Here is an 18499-nt window from a genome sequence, read left to right on the forward strand (position 1 = left end):
TTACTATTATTATGAATATTATTATTTTTGTTTAACCATCATCGAACGAAGCGTAGTTTTTTTTTGTTTTCTAATGTATATGAATTTCTATCGATTTTTACGATTGGATATCTAATTATGTAATATACATTTTAATATATTACATATCATCTTATACGTCAAGATTATGTAATATATAAATAAATCAATCGTGCTTGTTTGGGTGTACGTGAAAGCGTTAAAAAATTATTATTTGTTCGAACGAACAATCAATCCAAAAGAAAAAGAAAAAGAAAAAAAAAAAGAGAGAAAGAGAAAGAAAAGAAAAGAAAAGAAAGAAAAGATAAAAAAGAAATTATTATATATAAGTTAAAAAATGTAACTCTTTTCAAACTCTATATTACTATGTTAAAATTCGTATTTTCATTGTTAGAATGAACATCTGCAATAACAACGCACGTATACAAGCGTCGATGTTTATAAATAAATAAAAAAAAAATATATATATATATATATAAAACACAATGGTTAGATATAGTTAATTAGAAATAATTAATGGCAGGGCACGCATCGTATTCGAATCCCCGGTAGTCGAACATTTACTACCGGTGTTAACATTGGTTATTATCACCAATGATACTGCAAATCTATTGTTAAGAGCATCGACAAAAGGCATCGTTAGTTTTTCAATGTGCAAAAATCTTGATTAACAACAACGATGTGACGCTAGTAATCTCTTAATTGGAACTTAATTGGGGGGAAAGATTGATACGAGTTATGAATCAGTTGAAATTACAGAGAGATATAAAATTTTCATTGATCGACAATAAAGAGAGAGAGAGCTGCTCGATCTTGAATCATGTGAGAAAAAAAAAACAAAAACAAAAACAAAAACTGAATTGGAAACAAAAAGTCAGAGAGTTAACAAAAATGGCGATGCTACTCTATGTAAAAAAAGAAAAAAAGAAAAAAAAAAGAAATAAATAAATAAATAAATAAATAAATAAATAAATAAATAAATAAAAGAAAACAATTTTCGATCTCATATTTTTTGTCTTTTTCAAATATTTATTTATTTCTTTTTATTTATTTATTTTTTCCGTAAATACATCGCGATTTTAAATCCGATCGTCTCTGTAATTTCGACTCTGCAATGATCGCTGGACACCTACCACAAGAAAAGAATTGGCAAATATTTCGTGTGTTTGCGTGCGGGAGGGGGGTGCCTGCCTCCCTCGTTATTTCTTTCTTTGTTTTTTTTTTGTTGTCGTTTTTCTTGTTTTTGTGCTTTTTTCCCCTTCGCTTTTTCATCTCGTATACACGTCGAATAGAATACGTTCTATTTTCACGTCGAATTTCCGTCGATCAAAAGGAAAATTTATTTAACAACAAGTTGTTGTTTTATGTAACAACAAATGTGAGTGTGTGTCGTGTCGAGAATGTGTAGATATGTCTTTTCTTTTCTTTTTTTTTTTTTTTTTTTTTTTTCTTTTCTTTTCTTTTCTTTGGACGAATGCAGCACCATGTGACAAATATCGGCTACGATTACCGCGATCAAACGCGGCGTCGTGTCTCGTCTTCTTCACGATAAAACACAGAAGATTGCAGAAGGAGAAAAAAGAAGTAATACTTCATAAAAAAAAAAAAAAAAAAAAAAAAAAAAAAAAAAAACTAACAGAATCGCGACAAATCTCGTTATGTTCCTGTTGTTTTTTTTTTCTTTTTTTGTTCACGTTGTTCAACCAATACGAAATATAGTTCGATGCGAAGCACGCGAACCGGACACTTTTTAATTTTATTTTTATTTTCTTTTTTTTTTCTTTTTTTTTTTTTCTTTTTTTTTTTTTATTTCATATATAAAACACTTTTCACCCCTTATTTTTCGTTTGTTTGTTTGTAACAAAATCACAGACGCTTTTATCACTCATTCCAACGAAGCATCTTCGTTCCTCTTTAATCACAAAGAGGAAGAAGAAACATATTTCTTAATCACTGCACTTCTTCTTCTTCTTCTTTTTTTTTTCTTTCTCTTTTCCTTTTTCCTTTTCTTTTTTTTTTTCTTTTTCGATTTTTCATAATTTCCTCGTTTCGTCGAGGACGATTATCATTTCGCGAAATCATTTTCACATAGAACGATAACAACATTTTATCAACAAGAACAACATCGTCGTCGTAGATTAACCAACGGCAACAACCAACAACAGTTCGACGAATATTTTTTTGTTTTTTTTTCTTTCTTTTTTTTTTTTTTTTTTTTTTTTCTTTTTAATTTGTTTTGTCTTGTTTCTTTCATTTTGGCATCACAGATCAAGTATCTATTATATCATCCTTAACTTGTCCCGCGCGTTTTTTTTCTTTTCACTCGAACCGAACGAAAGATCGCGAAAATTTGTAATTCTTCAGAGTATATACGTTTTATCATATACATATATATATATATATATATATACATGTATATGTGTATACATATATATATATATATGCACATAGCGATTTCGCGACGAACACACATAGGAAGATAATGATTTCTTCGAGATAATGGGAGACTTGGTTTTAATCAGGGAAGGATCTTTTAAATTTGTTATCTATTTGAAAGATAAATAGATAAATAGATCGATCGATTATCGAAGACAGATAAATGGAGAAGATAAAGAGAAAGGAAAAAAAAAGAAGACGTAGACGAAGGAGAAGAAGAAGATGAAGAAGAAGAAGAAAAAAAAGAAGAAATAAAAGAAGAAAAAAAATTAGGAAGGATATTAGGCACTATAGTTTGGATTATCAACTAGGAACCATCATCGTCATCGTTAACGGCATCGTCATTATCGTGATTATTATCATTGTCACTGCAGCCAGCACGCACGACAGTCGTGGGCTCGCAAACCTCATCGTATTTCTTGTCGGCTTCTTCGGCTAGGAACCTCGCCTCCTTCAACTGATTCTCAAGGGCGTCCATGCGCTCTTCATCAGCCAAACTGCGGTTCTCGAGAATCTTGCGGGCGCTTTAATGTCGGGGAAACATGTCGGGACACACGACAATAAACGTACGATTAAAATTAATAAATATTAAACTATTTTATCGAATATATATATATATATATATATATATATATATATTTAGCTAGAAAAAAAATTAAATAATTAATATTGCACATAGACACACAAGTATAAATAAATAAATATATATATATATATATAAAAGAAATGATGAAATGAAGAAAAATATTGTATTAATTAAAATTTATAATAATAATTAATTAATTAATAAATTCGGCATTCTTCGTCGTGGATGACTTTCTGCTCTGCTACGTTACTGGTCCTATTCTGTAAAAAATATCGTGGAACGAGAGCCAAAACCAAAATGAAAATTTTTATCAATTTTATTTATCATATATATAATATAGTGATATATATATATATATATCACTATATATATATATCACTAAGCATATCGAAAATAAATCATTAAGGTATGATTGACATTCTATCGATGTTCTCTTTTTGATTCGACTCTCTTCGAGAAAGGAACAAAGGTCGCTGATGTATGTATATGTATATGTATATGTATATGTATATATATATATATATAAATATGTATATATATATATATATATTTCTTTTTTAAGTGTTCTTTGTTCTCTGGCGTACGTGACCCACCTCCTCGTATTTCTTATCCGCCTCCTCGGCGATCAATTTAGCCTGTGCTAGCTGCTGCTCCAACAAGGATACCCGGTCATCCTCCATGTTGGTTCGGTTTTCAAGTGCCTTGCGTATCCTAGCGATCGATTATTTTACGATTTTTTAGTGTCTTTTTTCTCGTCGTTGAAAGAAGGATCTCTCTTCGTTATACACTCACACACGCATATATATATATATGTATTTATATAGACTTTTTTTTGTATATAATTAAAAAAAAAAAATAAAAAAAAGAAATTCCGCATTGAATTTCGAAATAATTGCGACAAATTTGACTTTGAAGTTCGGGCGATTGAAATAATTCGATGTAATTAATTACGATAATAATTACGATTTGTTAGAACGAATTTTATTATTATTTATCGTATCTTTTTTTTTTTTGTTTTTCTTTTCTTTTCTAGGTATTTCGAATATTTTTTTTAGTTTTATGTATGACATACAACATATTTGTTTCGCATTAAAAAAATATTTATTCCACGTTTATATCTACGATATTACAAATTTTTTCTTTTTTTTTCTTTTTTTCTTTTTTTTTTTTTTTTTGTATATAATGAATATTTATTTTATATAATGTATTTGATCTAATAATTTAATTAATATTTATATATATATAATATAATTAATATAATTAATATAATATAATTAATATATATATTATAATATATATATATAATATAATATATATATATTATAATATAATAATTATATATATATATATATATATATATATATATATAGATTTCTTATATTTGAAATATTTATATAATTTTGTATAAAATATAAAAATAATATATAATATATATTATTTTATTTATTATTATATATATATATTTATAATATATATGAAATATATATAAATATAAATATTTCTTATATCGGCAATATTTGTATTTTACGTAAAAGAAAAAAAAAATTGAAAAAAAAAAGAAAAGAAAAAAGAAAGAAAAAAACAATTTAATTAATTATTAAATAAAATAAATATTATTGAAAAATCTTCAATATATAATTCAATATTAATCACAATCTATATAATTATTTCCAAGTAATATTATATAATCAACCGATGAATCAAGTTATAAGAAAAAAAACGATTTAATCCATATGAGTTAATCGTTTAATTTGAAAATGTCGGAGTCTATACACATATTTATAAGTACAACATATATACACTCACACATACATATCGTTCCGTTATCGGTGACGGCGATAAGTGGTAAGCAAGCATGATATTTAAAGAATGAGCTCATGTTTCCGATCATAAATGAACGGAGTACCAACGACGGACTATGACACGGTCGCGGAACTTCAAAGTCATTGTCGGGGATTTGTTGATAACCTCTCGAATCGCAAACTTTCTCATGGCGTTACAACTAACACGATATTAATTTTTGTCTAATAGAAAAAGAAATATAATTTGTCGTGTTAGAGGGGGTAAAAAAAAAAATAAATGAAATAAAGAAAGATAATAAACAGGACAAAAAAAAAAAAATGAATTGAAGTATCTTATCCATAATTCTTTCAACGTCGAAACGTTAATTCATTGATGTGTGTTTGTTTAGAATATAGAAATTGTTTATTGGAAGAGCGAGCAACATTTATACATATATATATATTTATTTATTTATTTTATTAAATTAATATGATTTATTATATGTCCGTATAACATTTTTATTTATATATAATAAATAAATATATATATATATAAAATAATTATTAAACATTTTTTTGTTTAAATACAATTTCTCATGTAATGTAAATGATTATTTTTTTTTTTTCTATTAATAATAATAAAATATCAGTACACTATTACTACTGTAATAAATATTTTCGTTTGTAGATCCTTTTGTTTTTTTTTCCCCTCACTAAATAAATGCACTGAGTAAATTTTTAATTCCGACGTTACTAAATGAGAAGAAGAAAAAAAAGGAAAAAGAAATCAAATAAACTAAGATAAATTAATTGAATATATCGGCCATGTCCGAGGGATATAATTTAATCGACAATGATTTTACACCCACACGTTTCAGACACGTTTACGTAACTAACAACATGCCTTTCAAGCATGTATATATATATATAAGTGTATTCTTGTAAACGATCATGAAACAAAACTATTATAGTTCGTTGCGTTTAACGCTCGATTTATCATTTCACATAAACGAATCGATTGAACCATCGATCCGAAATAAACGAAGTGACATTATTCACAGTAAAAATATTAAAGACGTTCGTTCGTTATGTCAAAGTGTGAATTTATAAATAAATTATTAAAATTTTACAATTTCCTCGCTCTTCCATGTTAAATAAATCTCTTAATTTTATTTATTTGTTTATCTCCTTTTATAAACAAATATTCGTGGATCGTTGTTAAAACTTCGTTAAAATCAAACGTAAAAAGTTGACGTAAAATAGTCTTCAATAAAATTTTGGAAGATAGAAAACGAAATAATTCCCTTTTTTTTCCACAATTTTTTTCCTTTTCTTTTTTTTTTTCTCCCATATACATAAATAAAAATAATTTTTTGAGCGTAATGATCTTGCAATAAAATTACAAAGGTCGTGATGTATATTTTCGTTTCTCGTTCGTTTTTTATCTTCATTATCGTTACACTATTTATTTAACTATAAATCTGTATTGTAGAAATGCTATTTATTCAATTTTTATATCTAAGAAAAATTAAATCTTAATCTTAATGTATAATCAATAATTAATTACTGAATACTTAAAATAATTCCGATGATTGATGAAGGTCATCCATTTGACTCATATATATCTTTCATTTTCGAAATATTTTGACATTTTGAATTTGAATTTATTTCAAATTAATTTTTCCGTAGACAAACGAAAAGAATATAATTAAAAAATCTACATTTTATGTTGAATAATAATTCTTTTGTGTAATTTAAAAAAATTCTTTAAACAATAATAAAATTCGTTTAAAACACACGTTTTGTGATATGCGCCAAATGATTTAGATCATTTTCACAATCGTCGGTTCAAATATTTTCACAATAAAACATTCAAGTTCTAATATCAGAAGAAGAAAAAAAAACAAAAGGAAAAAGAGAGAAGAAAATAAAAATATTTCAAACTTATATCAAACATTATTCATTGATCATCATTTAAAAAAATTTACTTCAATTGAAATAACAATACGAAGAAATAGCATCTCTATGAACAAATTAAAAATATTCCAATGGATCAATAGTTATTAAATTAATCGATTAAATCAAATGATGTTAATGAAAAAAATCTCAATTTATATATTTAATAAAATATTCGTTTTGTATTTTTTTTTTTTTTTTTGTATTTTTTTGTATTTTTTATTACTTCTCCTTATTTTCGATAATAATATTTTGGTAATGGGCGGAGGGGGAAAAAAAAGGAGGAAAAAAAAATAAACTATCGATACATTGGAACAAAAACGGATGAGATAATAAATCTCATTCGTTTTTTCTTCTTTTTTTTTTTTTTTTTTTTTTTTGGTACTTTTAAAAATTACGTATCAAAAGATATTTAAAATGTTACTCGCTTACCGTTCGCTCTCATCTGCCGCTTGAGATGCCTCTGCCAATTTGGCAGTGGCAGTAGCAAGACGTTCCTCGGATCTTTCGAGGTCCTCCTCCAATAATTGGATACGACGATTGAGGGCAGCGACTTCGGATTCGGCCTGAAGAAGAAGAAAAAAAAAAGAAACAAAAAAAAATTAATCACGAGATCGAAAAAACAATAATTTTTTTTTTTTTTTTTTTTTTTTTTTTTTTTTTTTTTTTTTTTTTTTAATAATACCGATTATATCGATATCAGGCAAAAAAAAAAGAAAATAAATATATATATATACATATTTTTTTTTTAAACAATTTATAAATAATTTATCAAAAATTTATAAATGATTTCGATATTGTAATCGATATAATATTATATATCTAATATAATAATTAAAATTTCAACTTTATATTAATAAACCTTAAAGACCCAAATTTCGATTTCTCGATCGGTAAACTAGAATTGATCTATGAATAATTTTATTTGAATAAAAAAGAAAAAAAAAAAAAAAAAAGAAGAAAATAATTAATCAAAAGATCGAAATAACAATAATTTCTAAATAAATCCATTTTTATCACACATTTAATATTATATTATATAATTATTTGAATTTATAAATATTTGACGGAATATAATTTCTTTTTTAATCAAATTTTTATAATTATTCATTTTTAATAATTATATAATTAAACTTAATAAATCAGAAACGAATATAACCTTTGAAATAGTTTATAAATAAAATTTTTACTATATCTACATATATAAATAATTTAAATCTCTGATAATAACAATAACAGTAACAGTAACAATAATAATAAGTCCCAAAATTGGTTTTCTCGGTCGGTAAAATCAAATAAATCTATTAATATGTTACATTAAATGAAAGGAAAAACAAAAGAGGAAAAAAAAAAGAAAGAAAAAAGATGGTAGAACGGATTAAAAAAAAAAAAAAAAAAAAAAAAAAAAAAAAAAAAAAAAAAAAAAGAATAAAATAACCACAGATTTTATTTCATTTCGTTGACCGACTTAACGATCACGAATTTCTCTTTTAATTCTTAACGCCTCGCGGCACGTGATTAAAGACCATTCCTAACGGACAATATACACGGCACGAGAGAGATCGTCAAGGTCTTTGAGCGCATATCAATGACCTAAGCTGCTTCCTTCAGCCGGCACGTTACATCAACGAGTTTAATAGCACGGCCAGCACATTAACTAGTTTCAACATTTACGAGTATAAAATAGACGTATAAAATATATATATTTAAATATTCGTATATAAATATTTATATGCGTATATTTTAATAATAAAACAAGAATTTCAATTGACTCAATCAAAATTCATTTCTCCAATTAATTTTATGCATAAAATTAGATAAAATATATTAACAATTATTAATGATAATAAGAAGAGGAAATAGAAATAATAATAATAATCATAATAATAATAATAGTCGTAATAATATTACAGGATAGGTCAAAATTTATTAAACGGGTCAAATATTTCTAAATGATATTTAATATCGATCACTCTTTTTTATTTTTAATCACATTTTAGGCTTGCGTTTCTACGACACAATAGATTTGTGATTTTGCTATTCGAAAAAAAAAAAAAAAAAAAAAAAAAAATAAAAAAAAAAAATCAAATAAGGTAAATAATTTCAAAAAAGTTGTTTTCTTTTCTTTCTTTCTTTCTTCCTTCCTTTTTTTTTTATAATCTAAAAACTTTTGGTCCTTTCTTTAGTAATTTAGTACAGTAGTAATAATAGTAGTAACAATAATACATAATAATAATAAAATAATTAACACGATAAATATAAAGAAAAAAATAATAAAAATGACGTCATTATCAAAGATCTATAGAAAATGAGTCAATGAGTACTATATAAACTCTTTCTCTCTTTCACTATCTTCTTTATTTTACTTTATTCTTTAATCTAGAAAATTCATCTGCGCGAAATACGTGACCCAATTTTTTTCTCTCTTTCTTAATTTTTTTTTCTTTTCTTCTCTCCTTTTTTTTTTTTTTTTTTTTTTTTTAATGACTGCACCTGCAATGGTTACGCATTGTACTTTGCGATTAAATGGCCTGTCCTAGGACGAGGATAGTCTGGCCTTTGTCTTCGATCGTTTTACCTTTGCCATGTGAATATGCTTATGTATATATGTATATACATATATATATATATATATATATTATATAGAGGTATATATACGTGTCCCTATATCGTGCCTATATAAAGGTTACATGTAGATTCAGAGGAAATTGACACGCCCACCCAAGCGAACTCACAATCCGCGTTAATGGCCCTCATGTTTTAACTTTGCTAAAAGGATGTCGAATTTCCGTTCTGAATATGACACCTCGAAAAAGAAAAAGAAAAAGAAAAAGAAAAACAAGCAAAGAAAAGTGAAAAAAATAATAAATAAATAATAATTTCGTGAAATAGTTACGAAAGAAAAATATCTAAGCTATGAAATTTTTATACGTCAGTGGATTTATATTTTTAATTGATGAATATAAATCTTTTTGTTCTTTTTTAACTAATAAAAAAAAAAAAAAAAAGAAAAAAAAATTGTATCTATATGCACGACTAAGAAGAGGCACAATGATTGTTAGATAATTTTTTTTTTTTTTTTTTTTTTTTAAATTAATCACTCCTTTTCATAATTTATTAGACTCTAGGTAATTATCTTATTAGGTCAGATTTATGATTTCACAATATGAAATGAAAAATTCATTTAAAATGTCTCGAGACAGAATTATTGATTCTTTTAATATCACCTAGAAACTTTCGGTACGTGCCCAATAATAATTTAACGATCCTAATAAATGTACCTATAAAAGAACGATTATGATCAAAAGTTCCTAGATAATTTTAAAAATTAATTACTCTCTTTTATGTATCATTAGATTTATAATCAGGCCTTTTCTTTTATCTATTAACGCTTACTGTTTTACAATTTGAAAAGAATAATTCATTTTAAAAAGAATTATTGATTCTTTTAATATCACCTAGAAACTTTTGAACCGTATCCAATAATAATTTGACGATCCTGATAAATGTTCCCTATAAACGACGACTGTGATCAAAAGTTCCTAGGTAATTTAAAAAATTAATTACTCCGTTTTTATGAATCTTTAAACTCGCTTAATTATGCTTTTTAATTTTATCTAGCATGCTTGCAGTTTTACAATTTGAAAAGAAAAATTCATTTAAAAAGTATTATTGATTTGTAATATCATCTAGAAACTTTTGGTCCGTATCCAATAATATTTTAACGACTCTTTTAAAAGTTTCATCTAACACAATGAGAATATTTCTTTTATTTTCTGGAATGGTGAAAGATTTTTTATTATTATTATTATTATTATTATTATTATTATTTTTTTTTTTTTTTTTTTTTTTTTTTTTTTTTTTTTTTTCAGATAGATTTGAAACGGATGTCGTCACCATGGACGATCGAGCACCTTCCGGAGGAGCGATGACATCCGCCGCTTTTAGAACACGCGCGTTCTCCGTTATGTAAACCACTCGATGTTCTCTCTCGATGCGTTCTACTCAATCAAAGTTCCCGCCTAATTCAATATTCTCATCGATCGATTCACGTTTCAATGCTTGTCCTATCCACGTATATCGGGAGTGGTTCGAAAATTTCTTCCCCCTTTTTTTTTTTCTCCCACCATAGGTACATACTTTTAATTTTTTTTTTTTCAAACAAACAGAATAAAGAGATCTCATTTGCGAGCCAAACGAGAGAAATAAATTATATTGGGATAAAAGTAAATAAATGAAGATGAAGACGGAGAGGATCGATCATTCTATTATTATTATTATTATTACTTATTAATTAATAATAATTAAGAATAATAATAATAAGATTATACAAGAACATACGATCGTACATTGTTAATATTTTCAAATGTCAAATATACTTAACGATTCTATTATTTTTGAGATATCAGAGAGAATGAGTTACATAAAAAAATAAAAAAGTAAATAAATAAATAGACGAGGATTATTTGATTGATAAGAGAATTAAAAAGAGAGAGAAGAGGGGGGGAGAAAAAATATTTAAGAATACAGGACAATGCAATTTTGTATTTTTTCATTTTCAAATGAACGAAATCGCGATTTTATCATTCTTGTGGAAAAAAAAAAGAAAAAAAAGAGAGAGAAAAATTACATAGAAAGAAAATAGAAATAATTAAAAATTAATATTGGAAAACCTTTTTGATTATTAAGAAGAAAAAAATAAAAAAGACGTATATATTTTTATATCTTCATTTTTCGAATGGACTTAATTAGGATTTTGTCATATCGGAGCAAACAACGATAAATTACATTTACCTGAAAAAAAAAAAAAAAAAAAAAAAAAGATCTATACAAGAAAAAAAAAATTTTAAGAAAAAAATAATAAAATAAAATAAAATAAAATAAAAAAAAAAAAAAGTAATACGAGAAGATGCGGCAGTGCAGTTGGTTGATCAACGACAAAAGCCATTTAGTGAAGCCTGAACGGATCTCGAGCACGTACCCGTTGGCCTTTAAAATCTTATAATCTACTACGAAGTATAATACTTATTTCGTTCTATCTTCTGTAAATGGTATTACATACATTCGTGAATAATACCAACGGGGATTTTATCTTACGATTGTTCATCGCGTCTCTCTCTCTCTCTCTCTCTCTCTCTCTCTCTCTCTCTCTCTCTCTCTCTCGAAAAAGAAAAAAAGGAAAAAAAAAAAAAAAAAAGAAAAATGAAAAAAAAAAAGAAAGAAGGAAAAAAATTCAGTCTTATCTTATCTTTCGTTCACAAGGAGTTACGTTATTCACATGAAGATAATAAACGGATGAAACGAATCAATACTCGTAGAGAGAATGATCAAGTCTCTGTAAATAATTCTTTTTTTTTTCTTTTAACCGTACAAAAATATAATTTAAATACATATTCAATTGGACTTCAAACAAATTATAACAATTTATATTATTTGTAAATAATATCAATATCGTTGATGAGAAATATTTTGCGATTTAAAGAGAAGTAGATGATATTTATTAATCGTCTTTTTTTTTTTCTTTTCTTTTCTTTTCTTTTATTATTGAATTTTTAAACAATGAAACGTTTGTTCGATTATTGATTTATAGATCGTGATGTATTAAAGTCCATGATACGTTGATACGTCATAACGTGACATACATCCTTTTTATATTCGCTCGAACTAAAGGAAGAAGACGATAAAAAAGAAGCCATAGAAAATCTCTATCTTCATACGCACAAAACGTTCGTTTCAAAGTCGATCGATGAGAACGCGCTACGTATTTTTCCAGGAAATAATCAATGTTCAAACACTTGCCATAAGACAGTGGATGATAATCATAAAGAATGAGACTTATCGATTGAAATTGTAAAAATTGATTATTTCTAAGAATTCGTTGCTACCACTTTAAACGGAACAATAATTTAATCTTTTTTCTCACGTATGATAGATAGATAATGAGATAAGATCGGATAATTTTGAGGTTATAGCTTTCGTAACAATCACGTTTCTCGTGAAATTTTGAGGTTATAATACATAAATGTAAGGCTGGAAAATGAAATGATAGAACGATCAATGATCGATCGATTCTATTCGATAATTTTCAAATGAAGATACAAAATGAAAGCATTTATTCTTTTTATTTTTCTCTTTTTCACGTCACGAAAACGTGAATGAACTACAGTGATTTTCGTATCCACCCTACCGACGTTCGGATAAATATTAAAACTTTCGAAATTTTATTTCCGTTAAATATCCTGACCTAACGATAGGAAGTAATAAAAAATTACGACTTTAATGAATCAATTATCCTTTCTATTTTTTCCTCCAATAATTTCTATATTCCTTTTTTTTTTGTTTCTTTCTTTTCTCTTCAAATCGTAAAACCATAATACTAAGGGATTTTTTTCTCTTCTCGACCAATTCTATAGTAATCATCGATATTTCGTTCGTTATTAAATAACTACGATGTGAATTTAATAAAATTATCGGAATTACGTAAAGCGACATTCGGAGGACCTTTCCAATAACCCAGGCTCGATTGCCAATCTATTTCAGTGGTTCTCAACGCGACGTAAATAAATATTTATTACAAATTTAACAGACTTTCCTTTTTCGAATTCTAAATGTATTAACGATTTGTTGGACGTACCACTCGTTGCTTAGCACAAGGAGGGAAGGAGAGGGTAGCGGGTAGAAGTGGTAGGATACAACGACCCCTTCCCCTAATCACCCCGTCCCACGTCTGACCGTTGTCTATAGAACTTTTGTGATAAAGGGAAGAGAAACTTTCGATAAGAGCTCTTTTGAATAATAAATAGTACATGAACTCTTCATAAGAGTAAAAGTACATCCACCCCGATACGTACATACGTACGTTCAATAATAACTATCGATCTATCATACTTCTTCTCTTAGATAATTAAACTAGAACGTCGATATATAGAAAATCTACTTTAAAACAAATCACAACGAAATTACTACATCAAATAAGAATGAATCATAGTGGTAAAGACTTCGAGCTGGTTAATCCTTTCGTTGATAGGAAATCTAATTAAACGTATATGTATATACATACATACATACATACATACATACATACATACAAATACACACACACACACACACACAAATCTGTGTATCTATGTTTAATTAAATTTATATATATATATATATATATATAACTTGGAATTTAATTTTTCTGAATTACATAAAGTCGATAAGATATAAGACAAGAAAGTTAAGAGGCGAGTTGACCGATAGATATAGTAGATTTCTGTTCGATCGATTGAATGAGAAAGAAGGAGAAAGAAAGAGAGGGAATGATGGGAATACTTTTATGGTGAAAAAGGAAGGAGAAACGTTGATTCTTGTGCGATCAAGAACGACGAAGGTAGTCGAGAGAGAGGGGGGAAGAAAGAGAGAGAGAAATAAAGAAATAAAGAAAGAAAGAAAGAAAGAGATAGATAGATAGATAGATAGATAGAGAAAGAGTTTGTAATGGCGAGAGACTGAAGCCGGTCCTCGCCGGTTATCAAGAACGTCTCGAGTGCGTCGAGTCGGCGTGTCTCTTTCTCTTTTTCTCTGGCGCTGTAGTCGACTCCCTTTAGCCTAAAGGAGAGATCAGAGAAAGAGAGGGATCGAGAGAGAGAAAGAGAGAGAGAGAGAGAGAGAGAGAGAGAGAGAGAGAGAGAGAGAGAGAGAGAGAGGGAAGACGACGGTACCCGGCTGACACGATCGATTCCTATCCTCACGCGAATATGCCGGCTCTCGTACGAAGAAACTCGAAAGAACCGAATGGCGTCGGTTTATAACCCCCCTCCATTTACTAGTTTCTACCTTTTCGATATATGTGAAGCTGAAAAGAGAGAGGAAAAGAGAAAGAAAGAGAGAGAGAGAGAGAGAGAGAGAGAGAGAGAGAGAGAGAACAGATGTAAGTGAATAAAAATAAAAATAAAATAATAATAATAATAATAAAAGAGGTACGAGAGAGTGAGAGAGAGAGAGAAAGAGAGAGAGAGAGAGAGAGAGGAGATTCAATAAAAGAAGGACGAAGAAGAGAGAGCACTGGCCGAGAAACGTGCTCGAGTGTATTACGCGATTACACACACACATACACACACACACATATATATATATATGTGCACAGTAGAGAGAGAGAACCGGGGTCGCGGCTAGCGTGCTCGTTCTTCCCTTCTTTCTACATATACATACATACATACATATACATATATATGTATATATATATATACACATATTATACGCAAAAATATACAGGCGCGATCGCGCGCTCGCGCTCTAGTGGCAGGCATACACACTCACTTCCTCTCGGCGTATAACTTCCACCTGCAGCCGTTTTTGATACTCCTCGCATTCGTCCTTGTACTTCTCCATTTCCTCCTTCGTCTGCCTCATCTTCTTCTTGAGGACGTCGAGAAGGGTGCCCTGTACTTGAGTCGACATGCTGTCGGCCGTGTATAAATACGTAGCTACGTATATGTACGAATGTATATGTGTGTGTGTGTGTGTATCTACGTATGCTGTATATATGTATGTATGTATGTTCCCTGCGTGCCTCTTCGTCTGTCGTTTGTCTGTCTCTCTGTCTGTCCGTCTAAATGATTGGACTGACTGACTGACTGTCTCTGTCTGTCTTTCTATCTGTTTGTGGAGCTCCTCGTAGCCTCTCTCTGTCGTCTGTCCTCAATAGAGTAACACTAACTAACTAACCAACCAACCAACTAACTAACACACACGCGCCCGTACACACATATACACAACGGACACACGCACGCACGATATACGCACGCACACACACACGAAACGAGGAGTGTGCGTGGAGAACACGATGGAAGAGAAAGAGAGCAAGAAAGAACGAAGAAAGGATATATATATATATATGATAGATAGAGATAGAAAAGGTTTCTCTTTCTTAAAAAAAAAAAAAAAGATTGCTCTCGTCACACAGAGGCCACACGACGCTGCGCACGGATACACGCGTTCCTCTAACACACAACAAACTAATGAAACAACACCACGAAATAGAATCGAATATTATATATTTCGAATCTATTATCTCTTTTCCTTTATCCTTTTCCCTTTTTCTTTCTTTCTCGTTTCTTCTTCACACGCGCAAAAAGGACAACGATTGACGATTAATGCAATAACGACGACGACGACGACGATCAACCACCCAGCCAACCAGCTAACCGACGACGACAACGACGACGACGACGACGACAGCGATGAGGAATAGTAGACGTTACGAGAGTAAAACGAGGCGGCGCCGCGCGCGTTTTGCCGGATTTTAACGGAACACGAGACGCCAGAGTAGGGAGAACGACGACGACGATGATGACTACGACGACGACAACCGACTTTATAACTTTGCGTTGAAAGAAAACACAGAGGATTTTACTTTAATATAAAAGTAAAGAGAGAAAGAAAAGGAGAGAGAGAGAGGGGGAAAGAGTGCTCACGAAATAGAGCGTATATCGAATAATATGCGTCCGTGTCTGTCCTCTGTTTGTCTGTATATGTATATCTCTGTGTGTGTATATATATATATATATATGTATGTGTATGTGTATGTATTTGTTCGTTGATTCGTTGCCGGCGTAAACGCGATCGACTTTAATACACCGAAAACTTGAACACTGAAGAGGAAGGAAGATAAATATATATAGATAAATAGATAAATAGATAGATAGTTAGACAGTTAGATAGATATATAACCAGCACCGAGCTGTCGCGCACTGACGACGACCACTGGCCCGCTCGTTCGCTGTTGACTGGAGAGGATCAAGATGGCCGCCCCCGGCCACTCCGCCGGACAACGCGCATGCGCATAACCTTAGCGTAGTAACAGAACAAACCAACGCCGACGACAAGTAGTCCCCCTTTACATCGTAGTAGTGTAGTATTAGTAGTAGTAGTAGTGTAGTCTGTTATAGATGTAGTCGTTGTGTTACGTGTATGTGTTATGTTGTAATAGTAGTAGTAGTAATAGTGTGTAGTAATCCTCGCCTTTACCGCTACGCTGCTCGAGAATCCTTCTTCCTCGTTTCTTCTTTTATTCTTCTTTCTTTCTTTCTTTTTCTTTTCTTTTTTTATAACTCCATGCTGTTTTGTTAAAGATAAATTTCTCTCTCTCTCTCTCTCTCTCTCTCTCTCTCTCTCTCTCTCTCTCTCATACACACATATAACCAGACTCTGCCTTTATATTTCTCTCTCTCTCTCTCTTTATATATATATATATGTATATATATACACCATATTCTTTCCCTCAGTATTATCTATTTTATTTTCGTCCTATGAAAAATCGTTGAACATGCAAAAAACTTCTCTCTTTCTGTCTGGAGTTTTCTTTCTCTCTCTTTTTTCTCTCTCTCTCTCTCTTTCTCTCTACTGCTCTTGTTTCTCTTCCTCTCGCTAGAGGCGCGAGGTGGGGCGAACTCGAAGTATTGCTACGCCGATCGACGTGTCGCCGCGCGCGCAAAACTATATACTCCCGGAAATACCGCGCCCGCAAGACCGAGCGCGCTCAACCGTTTGAATCAGCTCCTCGAATAACAATCTTCATGCATTGCTTTCCGTTTACTAAAGATTTTATTTTATTTTATTTTATTTTATTTTATTTTATTTTATTTTATTCTATTTTATATTAATATTTTATTTTGTTTTATATTCTTTCCTTAGTGTCTCCTTTTTTTTTCCTATCCAAATTCTAAATCGAAATATTACTATAATATTATATAATGATTATTCGCCTAAATTCAATTATCTTCATTCGTAATTATAATTTATTATTATTATTATTATTATTATTGTTATAATGATCATCATCATCATCATCATCATCATCATCATCATCATCATCATTCTTGTAAATTTTTCTTCGAATGTTCCCGCCAAGCTTAATAATCCAATAAATCTTATACGATCGAGAGTAGCAAACAAGTGAAATGATTAGGTTCGAAAAACTCTTACTAGGAAGTACGGTAACCGGTTCGCGCATAGGTCGAATACTTTTCTAGAACATGACGATTATATAGGGGGCTGGGAAGGATAGGAGAGTATCACGGGGGAGAGAAGGAGGTGAGGTAAAAAATTATGTCTCACAGATTAATAACAAACACGATCTTACGTAAATGATTATTTTCGCGTAATCGTGACACTGAGAGATAGATATAGACGAATCCACGTTGGAAAACCGGTTTTGTTACTCTGAACGAAATATTACGGCATACTCGTCCATATATACATATATATGCACACACAAACACACACTAATATATAAGGTTTATATACATGTACAAATATATGTATATCTATTTTCGTCAATCGTACGGATAGTCCACAAGAGATCAAAAAAAGAGATAAAAAGAAATTGACGAGTTCTAGAGGGTTGTATGATTTATAAAAAAAAAAAGAAAAAAAAAATAACTGCGACTAGTCGAGGAACGGGCTGAAAAGTCCCTGGATCGATCAAAAAAGTTCCTAGGCTATTTGAAAAATTGATTAATGACGTGACATTTGGTATCAATTTCTTTTTCCTTTTTTTTTTGTTTGTTTGTACTTTGTAAAATCACAATTATCGCGAGACTAAAATGATCCAGAAAAGGATCAATTGATCTTTCGTATCCTCGGCTAGGGAATTTTGTTTCTTTTAGTTACGAACTTTTTTTTATCATGATCATGAGATCTTCGAGGAATTAAAATTACGCGTTTACGCTTGTCT

General features: G+C 29.5%; 1 protein-coding gene across 15 annotated transcripts in view; it reads right to left on the reverse strand.

Moving 5' to 3' along the window:
- Tm1 (tropomyosin 1) overlaps positions 1-18499 on the reverse strand; it is a 51084-nt gene that overhangs the window by 15762 nt on the left and 16823 nt on the right. For 9 of the 15 annotated variants that reach the window (XR_014981977.1, XR_014981975.1, XM_035874056.2 and 6 more), the window contains 2 exons: positions 7210-7343; positions 2861-2978 (listed from right to left, as the gene is read on the reverse strand). Coding sequence is in view for 11 of the 15 variants with exons in the window: in XM_035874056.2 (XP_035729949.1) it covers positions 2861-2978; positions 7210-7343 (252 nt within the window). In the remaining 4 variants the exon portion in view is untranslated. Of the gene's footprint in view, positions 1-2860; positions 2979-3633; positions 3752-7209; positions 7344-15081; positions 16557-18499 lie in introns of those variants that run through there. The other 6 variants (XR_014981978.1, XR_014981976.1, XM_035874055.2 and 3 more) reach the window with 2 other exon arrangements.

The sequence above is a fragment of the Vespa mandarinia genome, chromosome 3 (assembly GCF_050613455.1).
Source record: "Vespa mandarinia isolate Hongniang chromosome 3, ASM5061345v1, whole genome shotgun sequence".
Taxonomy (NCBI): domain Eukaryota; kingdom Metazoa; phylum Arthropoda; class Insecta; order Hymenoptera; family Vespidae; genus Vespa; species Vespa mandarinia.